The 12,387-nt window shown below is 42.2% G+C and overlaps 1 protein-coding gene across 1 annotated transcript in view; it reads right to left on the minus strand.

Moving 5' to 3' along the window:
• Window positions 1-12,008, minus strand: part of sorcs3a (sortilin related VPS10 domain containing receptor 3a) — a 270,254-nt gene extending 258,246 nt beyond the window's left edge. Inside the window, exon 1 of the mRNA XM_020594176.1 lies at window positions 11,119-12,008. Within this exon, the coding sequence (XP_020449832.1) occupies window positions 11,119-11,787 (669 nt within the window). The 5' untranslated portion in view covers window positions 11,788-12,008. The remainder of the gene's footprint in view (window positions 1-11,118) is intronic.
• Window positions 12,009-12,387: the final 379 nt, after the last annotated feature.

Here is a 12,387-nt window from a genome sequence, read left to right on the forward strand (position 1 = left end):
GGAATGCCAATTACAAATCATCCTCTTGGAGGTTTAAACAACCAAACCCATTTTATGTCCATGCGTGGAGCTGTGGTGTTCTGGACACATGGACAGACAGATGGACAGCCCAGCACTGTCATGAAGGTTAGCTGACACACCTCTACCTTTAGGGGAAATGAATGAAATGATGCAGTGAAATCATATGCCACTCGGTGACTACTGAGACAGAGTACTGCCAAGCTTTGGCTGCACTCCCTCTCCCAGTGAAGGCTAAAACTAAAGCTCCTTAAATGCAGAGACAGGCTGCAGAAGCAAAGAATCTCTACTAGCAGGATTATCTCTCTTATAACAGACTGCTCTACAAATGCTTTCCTATCTAGTAAACCATGTACCTTTAAATTCAATTACTGCCACATAAACATTTTCATGTGCGGCAAGTGAGCTGTGAAAGGGCAGCAAACAGGCTCCGGCTGCAGCTGGGAGGGCCGAGCAGAGTCTGACGCGCTTCTGAGGAGCAGAGCACGGAGCAGATATGAGATGCTGCAGGAGATGCACTGTAATGAACTGCAATGAACTGCTGCTTCATCAGTCAGTGTATGTCTGTGCTGTCTGTCTGGCTCTGTGTGCTCCATGCCTTCTTTCATCTCACACACACACACACACACACACACATACAGACAGACAGACAGATTATAATGGTCTGACACCATTATTAATGAATTTCAATCAGAGAATATTTATATCTGCCAAATAACATTTCTCCAGTGGCTTTCATCCAGCTAAGCTTACAGCATCATAACTAACATACAAAAAATGTCTTAGTTCACAACTACTGTATGTGCTTTGAGACTTTATGGCCACATTGGAGCTCAAAATTAGGTGCAATGAATAATCAGTGGTCTCTCCCTGTCGCCCCCCCTCTGCCCTCCTGTCCTGCAGCTCATATCACACTTCATTATTATTTAGGCTACCCACTCCCTCTAGTGATGGACAAAGGCACTGCCTAAAGAGCAGCCGGCAGGCAGCAAATGTGGGACAACGGGAATGACAGAAAGAGTCAGCCTCCTTCGCTACAGGCTGCATGCCATGCCAGGCTGCCAGTGGGGAAAACAGCAGTGGAGTGAGAGGAACACTTGTTTGATTGGAACAAAAAAACAGTCGCTTCCACATAAAAATGACTGACTCTGTGCAAGTGTTAGGCTGTGTTCAGGAAATGTGGTGGGCAAAGTGCTAGGAGGCAGAAACAACAAAAGGCATATAGGAGCAGGCAGAGGACAAACACAAAAACACACACACAAACACACTTCATTAAACTGCTCTCCGCAGTGAAAAAGCATGTTCATTTGTATTTAAGTGGCACAACGTGATAATTACCTGGGCTGGGTTATTCAGAGCTGCATGCTACTCTGTGGGTTCCCAACAAGGCCTAGTTTCCTGCAGCCCCTGCTCCCCTCATCCATCTCACCACTCTGGATGATGCAGCGATGCCTTCACTTGTGGCCCTACCTCGGTGAATGTTAATAATCATACCCAGCCTCAAATTTCTGATTTGCATTCCCTGCACTTATCAGTGGGTGATTGTATTCGATTGATAAACACTGTGAGCAAGAAAACAACCAGGTCTGTTGCTTTAATAACCCGTCGGTTATTAAATCAGATTCTGTGTCCATGTGGTCAGGGCAGAGAAAACTCGCCCAGGAGTTTAGGCTAGTATGCACCCAGCTGAATGTATATATACAGTATATGCATAGAACAAATTAAAGGGTGAATCAGAATTCAGTACACCGAACTGAAATCACACATTCATTAATTAAAGTTACTAGAGAGCACTCTCCATACAACAAATCATTGCTTCAGTTTGAGTGGTTTCATTTAAATTCCATTAAGTCTTTACACTGACATGTTTAAATCAGACAGAGACTGGAATGAGACCCATCCCCTTCAAGATAATTGATACCACTTGAGTCTGGGCAGGCCACACAGTGAAAATGGGGCATTATTCATTATTCATTAAGTTTTATATAACTGACTTACTTTGGAAGATTACACAATAACAAATTCATTGTAAAAGGGAGAGCCATGGTCAGCCCCGAGTACACAGACATTGGCCCAGACACACACACATACATGCATTATAGTCTACCAGGTGTTTCCAGAATAAAAATGATCTCAGTGATGTTGCCGTTCCACACTTTTTGTCCATTTTTGTGGCCATAATTTTGTTAATCCTCCTGATGAAAAGGTCAAGCCTGAGCTAATGTGCCTGCTATCACCTCTGGGAAAATGTGTGATAATTGAAAGGGCTTTGACATATGGTTACTATCGCTAATGTGCTGTTTGAGTCCATTTGTAGGAGGAAAAAAAAAATCTAAATAAATGCCACTGTGAATGGGAATGGACAAGGGAACAAAAGACATCCTTAAATCAGATTATTTTAATTCCAGTTCACCAAGACAAAGATGTGTCAATTCAGTTTTGTGGCCACCTGTCTAACTTATTTACACAGTTCCACAAAATTGGAATATATTTGTCATGTCTTCCACCTGGCTGAATGTAAGTCCAATATCACCTCACTTTAAGGTCTGTTTTGTTTTCAACAAACTCTGAGAATAAAAAGCTGGGTAGCATTCCAGATGTTCAGTTTAGGCTAGTTCCTAATGTTGGCAAAGCATTTACAGCTGCCTATGGGGAATGATAAGAGCAATAAGATAGTAGCATTTAGTGAAAGTTGGCTGTAAACCAAAACAAAAAGAAACTAAAAATGTTCTGTACAGAGTCAGGTGTTAGCTGAATTGTCATGATTTCAGCCCTACAATAGACAACTCATATGCCATGAATTTAATATGTTGTCAATGTCAAAATTGTTGACAAATTCAGGTTTATACTGTCACTAAACCACAAGCAATACAACACCCCATAAAGTCTCACTGTGGCTGCCTTATTTTCACTGTAGCCTGAAGGTATATGACACACCAGGAATGATACTGAGCACCATTGATTATTAAAGGCCCACTATCAGTCATTCTGTGACAGGACTGGGGCACCACTGAGGCTACCTTCACCGAGAATTACTGGGATTTAGGAGGTTTAAGCTTAACTCTGGGGCAAGAAATGTACTAGAAGGTGCCAGGTTTGGATGACTAAATGTACTTTTTATCCACAAATGGCACAACACTATAAGTGAATATTCAAGAGGCTGTCTTTATTACAACTACTACAAAAAAGGTGATAAAGCTTTACAGTACAGAAGAACACGTCCTCATTGATGCTGCCTTTTATGTGCTGCTCTCAGCACGACAAGCCACACTGCAGAAAATCACTGTGGTGTTGACGCAGGCAAAAAGAGGCTCACAAGCTGGAGCACGTAAAAAGTGTCAGGCTAAGGGTATTTATTTAGTTACAAGCCTGTTACCACTCATTACTCAACATTACTGCCCATGTTCACTACAACCTCAACATGATGCTGTGAATTAAGTGCAGGAACAAACAGAAGACGAGGGAAACTGAGCGATGAAGGTCGAAGAGGGCCACTTGGGGATGACTTTATTACAGCAATAAGAAAAATACAGATTATTTATCTATAGAGGTTAATCTAAAGTAGAGCAGACATTCTCTTTTCTCATTGTAGTACAGTCTGATGATATACTAGCTTATAGCAGGCTTTAGCTACAGTTCTGTAGTTCTACATTTATTTAGCCGCTGCACACAAATTACCTACCGGGGCAATGAATAAAGCCTGAACTTTGTAAGCTCTAGCTCTAACGCTAGTTTTGTCTGTTAAATAAGCCAAAGCTGACAACTCTCAATTCAACGTGCTTCATTAGGTTTTTATGTGTTAGTGGCAGCTCACATCCATTAGCAGTAACACACATTAACACATACAGCATGTGTTTTTGCACACACACATAAATCATGCATAGGCAAGTGCATACATTAAACATGCCTTTCATTAATGCACACAAACATGCACGTTTGCACATTTATCACCACACATGTGACAGTGTGAAGCATCTTACAGTTTTACACAGCAGCTAACAGGAGTGTTGCACATGGACAAATGCCATCTCCTCTAGTCTCTATACTGAAACCTGACAGAAACTGACTCACAGCAGAAAGCAACAGGCTCATTCCTCTGTGCATTAGCTAAACAAACTTGATTGCAGGTGGCAACAGTTTGTTGTCTGTTGGATCCAGCTGCCAACACGTAAAGATCCTTGTTATCTGAAACAACATACTGCAATGTAGCATATACAATTTGGCAGATCTTTTTTTCCTGTGATTCTCAAACAGAGTGACCTGGAAAAACAGAAACCTTTTTTTTTTTATCTTAGACAGAACAATCTCCAGCCAAGGCCCACTTACTTGCCTGTGACTGTATCACACACTTTTCATCATCAAATGTGTGAACAGCTGACATGAACCTTTAGATTTTCACACTTTCTGTTATTCTGACAACTCGGAGGAATTCTCATCCATGCTGGTATAAAGCAAGCCTGTGTGGCTTTTGCTGAGCAGACAATATGCTCTCTAAAACCTAGTGTAACAGTAGCACATGTTGAGAGGAGTCATAAAGTCAGCACTCAACATGTCAGTTACACAGCAGATCTACAGTATCTTAACGTTAGCTGGCATACTGTACACCATCGCCGCAAAGTATACTGTACCTTTATAATGAGACCTCAGTGGGAATTGAATGCTACAAACTGGAGGTGTTGGTCATCTCTATTAACTGACTAACTAAAGGGATATCTTTAACTTGGCCTCTTCTACTCTGTCGAGTTCATAGTATTTTTCTCTGCAGGAATATGAGAGGACACTTCAATTTGTGTTCCAGCAGAAGCTTCATCCTTACAGAAAATGTCTATAAAAGAAGATGGGAATTTATAATTATTTAATATCCTTAACCCCTCACACTCTCTGGTAAAAAATAGGCTTATAGTAGTAACGTACCCTTCGAGAGGTCCAAACAACTCTTGCTGCATCATTAAAATTTTAAAAGCAGCTCAGCATGAACTTTGGGTAAATAAACAACAATTACAGTGTTTGATCAAAATGTAATGCAGTTCCCATTCAAAGGAAGACAGTGCAAACCTCAGGGAGAGCATAATGACATATAGCTGAGGGATGATTTATTTAAAGGGCACTTTTCAAGCTGAGTTCCATGTCAGATACTTTGGACAGTCAGAAGTTCAGTCACGTACAGCAGCTGCTGGAGTGTTTTGTGCAGCTTAAGAAGGGCATTAACAGAAAATAGAAATCCACAATCATGACCATCTATCTCCTGCCGCCATCAATGAAAGATGCTTACACAATCTGTTTGATAATGGGGGGATGTTTAAGCAGGTTATTACCATTAAAATCCAAATGGAAATAAAGAAGCAGACCTGATTGTAAAGTTAATGCAGCATGGCCCCATTTTATAGCCACTTTCAATCTCTCATAGATAAACCGGTAGATCACTTTAATTAGACAACGTGTTAATTGACTGCAGGTCCTGGGGTACGATGTGACAACATTAGTCTCCATCAATGACAAACTCCTCCAGGCACAACATCATTCATTCTGACCAAGACATGAGACGGGATACTGAGAATGATTGAGAGTGTGTGTACATGTCTTTACATGAGTGTGTGTGTTTGTCTCCCTGCTTACATGCAAACAAGTCGGTCACAAGTGTGTGTTTGTACATCTGTGACCTACTGAGTACATATCAGTGTGTGGGAGTTAGAGAGCCAGCTGAAGGAGGACACAGAGGAAGAGAAAAAGAGAAAGTGGACAGAGGGCGAGGCAGAGAGAGAAGGAGTATGTGTGTGCAATCTATCGTTTTACTCTGGTCTGACATTATGTGCTCATCGCCTGGACGCTTTCCCCAGCTTGCCCGTGTTTGGGAAATGGCAAGGGGCATCAACATTACAAGGTATCGCATTTGGCTCAGAAAAAAAAGTGGATAAGGTCAAGATGCACTGTGCCTCTGGGACTGGGACAAAACCTCAAACTCAACTGTAGGTGTTCAGTCTGTGTGCAGTAAAGGGAAGATATGCCACTTTGGTACGTGGCACCATGCATTCCCTGGATACCCTAGATGGGGAAAAGGCATTTAAGAATAGAAATGAAACTAAATTAAATCTGACACTGGGGTGTACCAATGTAATTAACACACACATTGCCTAGCCCGCACGCTTTCCCTAACACGGACAACGTCAGCACCCTTGTTCTGCTGAGCAGGATCAGTGGCCAAGCGTATGATTATACTCAACTCTCTGAAGTCGTGGCTTCCATCAGCATCTCAGCCACCATCGCAATCATACAGGAAACATAATGAGGCCATTAGGTTTGGCAAAAGCAGCCTTAAAACCTCTCATCCAACCAGCTAAATTTCCACCATGCACGCGCTCATAGCTTCAAAGCTTGAAGCAGCTCGATGTGATCTGAGCAGCAGGTGCAATACATCCTGATTGGATGGCTTCCTGAATGGCTTCCTTAATGCGGTGGCTTTTCAGTAATGGGCGCTAAGGAGAGATTTACTATTATGCAACACATTTAAGTGAATTTATTGACCTTTAACTGGAGTTAAAATATTCAGTCTAATATTGGGCTGACCTAGTCAACTTCAAGTTAAAGTAAAATGCTGAATCATTGTGCATACAGTCATAAGGATTATATGGTTCTGTTAGCAGTATATTAGTCTGGTATTTTATGTCTAATAGTTTTTTTCTGGTTGCATTTCAGACGGTGAGGTTTGTTATACTGCCCTTCCCACACATGTTAGCAAATGCTGCTTTTTATTCTGCATGGATAGAATCCACACTACACATTAAAGTATCCAGAAATGAAATATCTGTACATTATGCAACTCATTTTACACATGGAAATCAAAAGCTCTGGCCTATAGTCTACTGTAGGCATTAAGTGACATAACATGCTTTCAAAACCAAACTGCAGAGAATCAGGAGGTCAAGAGAGAGGCGCCACCCAGCTCCAACTGTTCAGGAACTGCAGCCAAGAGTTTTGCTCTGGAGGCCACTCAAGACAGATTCTCCATTCATGTTTTGTGGCATATGGCTTCTTGCCACGACATCATACTTCCGCGACAAAAAACAAGGGATGGGAAACAAATTTATAGACACTAATTAGAGGAGGACAGGGGAGGGTGGAGAGATCGAGGGATAAGGAAGATAAGGCCTGCTGAATGGTCTGCGTTATTTATGATATTCTAGGTTTTCCTTCCTTTCTGTGGCTCCAGAGCAGAGGGCCACCAAGGCAGAGGGAGGAGGAGAAGAAACAACTTTATAATGTATTACCATCAGTAATTTAGGCTGAGGAGTGAGCTGGGTTGATGGAAAGTGAGTCAGAACAGGACTCTACATCCTAAATCACATGCCCTCACTGCAGAGACTGTGGTTGGGAATGCCGCACGTGGCTTTGTCTTCGTTGGTTGCTCTCCGGCATTCTACACTATGGCTAATGCATATAATGGCTAGAACATGCAAATAGCAACCAGTCATGCTGATAAAACATTCAACTTTAATATTTTTGCAGGGAGTCAGATTCTTTTAAAACAGGAATCCTTTATTGACTTCTGTTTAGAAAGGATCCAACATCCTACAGAAATGCTGTACTGTGCTTGTTTTCTCTTTAACTTTATGTCTTAAACATGTCTGGAACATTTTTGTCTTCAAATGCCACTCATCAGAGTGTACATGTGTCCCTCCAGGGCTCAAGACAAAATTTCAAACACACAGTCAGTTCCAATGATGACTTACCAGATACAACTGACCTGTCTCTACGCAAGTTTTCAAGATTTCACACAATGTTACGGTAACCCCCACCCAGAGGACAACAAAGACAGTGCCATGTGCCACAGTTCATAAAAAAATATCAGTGGATGAACATTTGCCATTGATCAGCTGATGCTTTGTCCTGTGATATAGAGTAGATATGCTGATATTTATGGTAACTGTCTTCTTAAAGGACCACTTGCATTCTGATTGTGCTGTTGAGGGGAAATCTCAAGGTTCCCTTGGAAGAGATGAATGTTCCAAGACCTGAGTGGAAGAGGCACAGTTAAAGGGCTATTCATTTTGTACTCAGGCTATCAGTCACAATGCTATTATGCTCATGATTGCTGAGATTGGGGTGGGGGGGGGGTTACAAAGACACTTCAGCAAATAACTTGTCACTTTGGTGTGGGAATGTGACATGGAAATTATGCTTATGAATATTATAAATGACATTTAGTCTCAAAATTTCCAGCTCTACATTCCCATTTTAATATCTATTTTTAAGGCGTTGACATAACCCGCATAAGCCTGAGGCAGGGACATGAAAGTGTGGTGGAGCAGGTGGGGGGCAGAGACAGCAAGTTGGAGCAAGACACTGAAAGTCTATTAGCCTTGTGTACACGCCTCAGAGGACACACCACTGCCCCACCCCCTAAGGGAACCCACAACAGTGTCAAGTCCTCCCTGGGGTTGTCATAGTAGACGACACGGCCGACCAGTCTGGCTGAAATAAGACTGAGAGCAAGTCTCGTCTAGACCAAAGAGACTGTTTATTCTTGGTCAATGCCAAGCGCAGTCAGCCCAATAGTATAGCCAGCTGAAATGCAATTGCATTTATATTTTAAGCATTTACTCCACCGGAACTTAAATAGTTGAGCAGGTAGGGATTCAGTATCTTGGTTGAAGGTCAGTAGAACACGGCACATCCATTCAATTTGTTTGTCAGTCACTCACAAGCCGTAATTTTCTACTAAAATACAATGTCATAGTACCGTCTATAGAACCAACAAGTCCTCCAAACTAAAGGCCTTTCAAAAACACATGTAGTGTGCAGAGCACTATTTTCTGGTCTGGAACATCATTGTCAGTGCTTTCTAAAATGGATAGGACTGTTACAACAATGTTTCATGGGCATTGTCTCATCTGCCAGCTGTGTGGTCATCATTTGGTTTGATAACTAAAGCTACAGGATGTAAATGCCTCCAAAGTCAAAGTCAAATACCTCAGGCTGTAACTTGGTTAAACGATCATGATCACGGTTGAAAAAACAAAAACTTGGTCAAGGTTATGAAACAATTATTATGGTTAAAGGAAAGTTAGGAAATCTTTGGGAATAAGTATCAATGTCATGTTTAGAAGACAAACTACTTGGTTAAGTCTAGAGAATGTTTGTCCTTGTGGACAACTGTATGCTGTGCAACAGTTGCCCCCACTGGAATAAAGTCAGGGGTATTGTGGTTCTTTAGTATGTCTTTGCCAACTGGATGCCTTTTAGGTGTCCGGACAAACACAGTCTCTGTAGTACTCGCAGATTAAAAATTAAGGAGCCCACAAAGCATACAGTAAATAGACAGTCAAGATAAAGGTGGCTGAACCAAGCTGGTCATTCATCCAACCAGCTAGTCATCCCATTACTCTTGGTCTCACTTACTGCCGCAGTTAAGTTGGAGAACTTCAAGCTAAATCTCCCTGTCCTACCACTCCATTCATCACCAGAACAAGCACCACCAGCCAATGAAGATTAAGTTGCAGATCTCCTCTCTTGAGGATGCTCTCAAGGCCAGACCTGATTTTAGTTTTCTTTCTCTTTCTTTTTCTTTTTCAAAAAGACTTTGAAATAGAGGCCCCAGTCATCAAGATAATTATTACAGATTTAAAGCTGAGGGGCAGCGGGACACAATATCCTCCTCACCCACTCATAGAGCACACACTCAAAGGGTTACACACAAACATGCATGTGCACATACACACATATCATAGTGCCTCAGTCTTTACTGTGGGTTAAAAAACAAGTTCATGCACTGTGTCATAATCAGTTCAGACAAAACTGAATATGTGAGATAAAAAAATAAATAAATAAAGTGAGTGGAGCTACAACAACAAATTAAGCCTGTGAAACCACAAAGATGAGCCCATCAGCTCACTGTAAGATTACATGGCTGTATAAATGGGTTTGATTCATTTTGTCTCATTATTCTCTTCCTATGAGGGTCCTCTTGTGTAAGAGGGACAGGGTTTTCATCCATTTGCATAAAGAATAGTATTACACATTTGGTTGCACCGTTCTTTGACCTGTACAGTAATGTTGTGACACTCAAACAGCTGCATGTTGCCCTCCTGCATCCAATTAGGCACCGATTTTGATTTCATATACTCTCACTGTCTTGTGTCCTAAATTGTACATTTCATTGAACTACCCCCAATAAAGGAGGTAGTTCTTTGAGGAAATTAAGTGTTTAGTATAAGAATTTTTATAATATATTTCAGTGCAGTCACAATCAACATTCAGTCCATGCCATTAAGCACCACTGTTTCACACAGGCACACATCTCCTCCTTGGTGACAATGCAGATAGAGGCACAAGGGAACCTCATAACACTGAACACCCCCCTTTGGAAAGTCAGTGGTAATGCACCCAGGGATGACATGTTAGACAGCATCACACAACAGTGGAGGTTACCTTTAAACAAATAAACAGAATATCAAAATATCCTAATTAATTGGGTGTTCAATTCAGTAAAACCCCAAAATTCAGAAGAAACATGTCAAGTCATACAGAGGAGAAATTCATAATCTAAAAAATTTAAAGGCTTGTTGGGGCTTGAGCAATATTTTATGGTTTCCTCCTTCCTCACTCAATTAACTTCAATAAATAACTCGCATCATTTCAGAGGAATAAATCATGCATTGGCATTTTTGCCTCAAATTAATAATACATATTTTTCTAATTAAGGCTATGATGACAAACCATATATTAAACTCAAAATGCACGACTCTCGGATGGGTAAAAGTGAGAACATTCGGATAATATCAAGTAACATCAGAAAGGAATGCTGTATAAAGCATGAGTTTCGTGCGTAATTGCAGAAAGAGTCAAAGGTCACGGCGGAATACAATTCACAGTCGCTGCACAAGTCTGGCATTTACGGAACAGTGTGCGCCGGTGCGCATCTGTAGCTTCCAGTGCACCTGTTAACAGCGAACCACAACTCAGCGACACTACAGAGCACAAAGTGTCTGCTCTGTGCGTCATGGAGTTTATTCACCCAGCTGCTGGAAATATCCCACTCAAGAAACAGTTCGTGTCAAATCTGGAGAAAAGCAGACGAATATGCAGAGTAAAAGTAATACTCACGCTGCTGTTTTGCCCTGACCAGTATACCACCGCATGGTTATGCGCAGAGTCCCCTGTCAGAGCGAAAGTGCTGCTGGTGAGCTTGGGCTCATCCTGCCGGGTACTCCCTCTGCTTTCGTCCTTGTTCCATTTGAACTCGGACCTGCCCTGTCTGTGTCCGTCTAACAGCAAGCTCGGATCCTCCGGAGCGGCCGCATCCACGCCGGTCCGGCCGGTCAACCCGCTCTCGCTGAACTCGGGAAACTCAGGACCGCTTCTCTTCGCTCTCCGGAGCGCAGCATCCTTACTCATTTTGGTCTTTCCATCCTTATATGTGCCGCGGTGACTTTCTTCACTGGACCCTGGTGTACTATCCAAACTGACATCTTGGGAGATCAGGGGAACATCCTCAGCAGAAATACCTGTCTCATGGTCGTCGTCCACTCCAGTATTTTGGTCGGTAACCCCGAGTTCCCTAAACTCTACTCGGATGTTTTTCAGGGTGCTCGGTTCCTCTGTCGGCTCAGTGCGCATCACCAGCTGTAATTCCTCCAGGTGAAGTTGAACTGGCAACGGACAAGATGCGCAAGTTATCTCCGCCTTGGCATTTTGTAGGGTATGAGCGGTTATCATCACCCAGATAGCCAAAGATAAGTGCGAGCCTGGGCAGAAGCCAGCCCAAGTCTCCATCGCTGACAGAGATTTGGGGGTGAAGGACAGTTAGAGACCTTATCTGACACCTTAACTCCCTTCTCTCAGGTCGATATGGAATAACTGCAGCCTCGATTGTCCGTCTGACTGTTTCAGAACAAAAGTGCTCTTCAGCGAAACTGTTCACGTCCAAGGATCTTTGCTCGGGAAAGCCACCACACGGGAGGGAGGAGCTGTATCGCAGCCAGCTGCCAAGTGTGCGCCCGGAAGAGGCAGAGGGAGAGAGAGAGAGGGAGAAAGAGAGAGCGAGAGAGAGAGAGAGAGGAGCTGTCCGTGGTGCCGTTTTCTTCTCCTGCTCTTTCCGGTAGCTTAGATCTTATCCTTGCAAAATAGTTTACGAGTGGCACACATCACATCAAGATCTATAAACAATTAAAATGCAATATAATATTTTATATATTTATTCTATATTGCATTTTCTACGCACATTTTGTAGTAGCACCCTATATTTACTTGATTAGTGACTCACTTGAAAGTTAACAAAATAGTTACATAAAATAATAGAAAGTCATGTTATTAAGCAGTGGAATCTTAGACTTGCCTCTCTGTGTAGCAGCACACTAGTTATCTGGAAGATAG

Source organism: Monopterus albus, unplaced genomic scaffold, assembly GCF_001952655.1.
Source record: "Monopterus albus unplaced genomic scaffold, M_albus_1.0 scaffold22.1, whole genome shotgun sequence".
Lineage (NCBI taxonomy): Eukaryota > Metazoa > Chordata > Actinopteri > Synbranchiformes > Synbranchidae > Monopterus > Monopterus albus.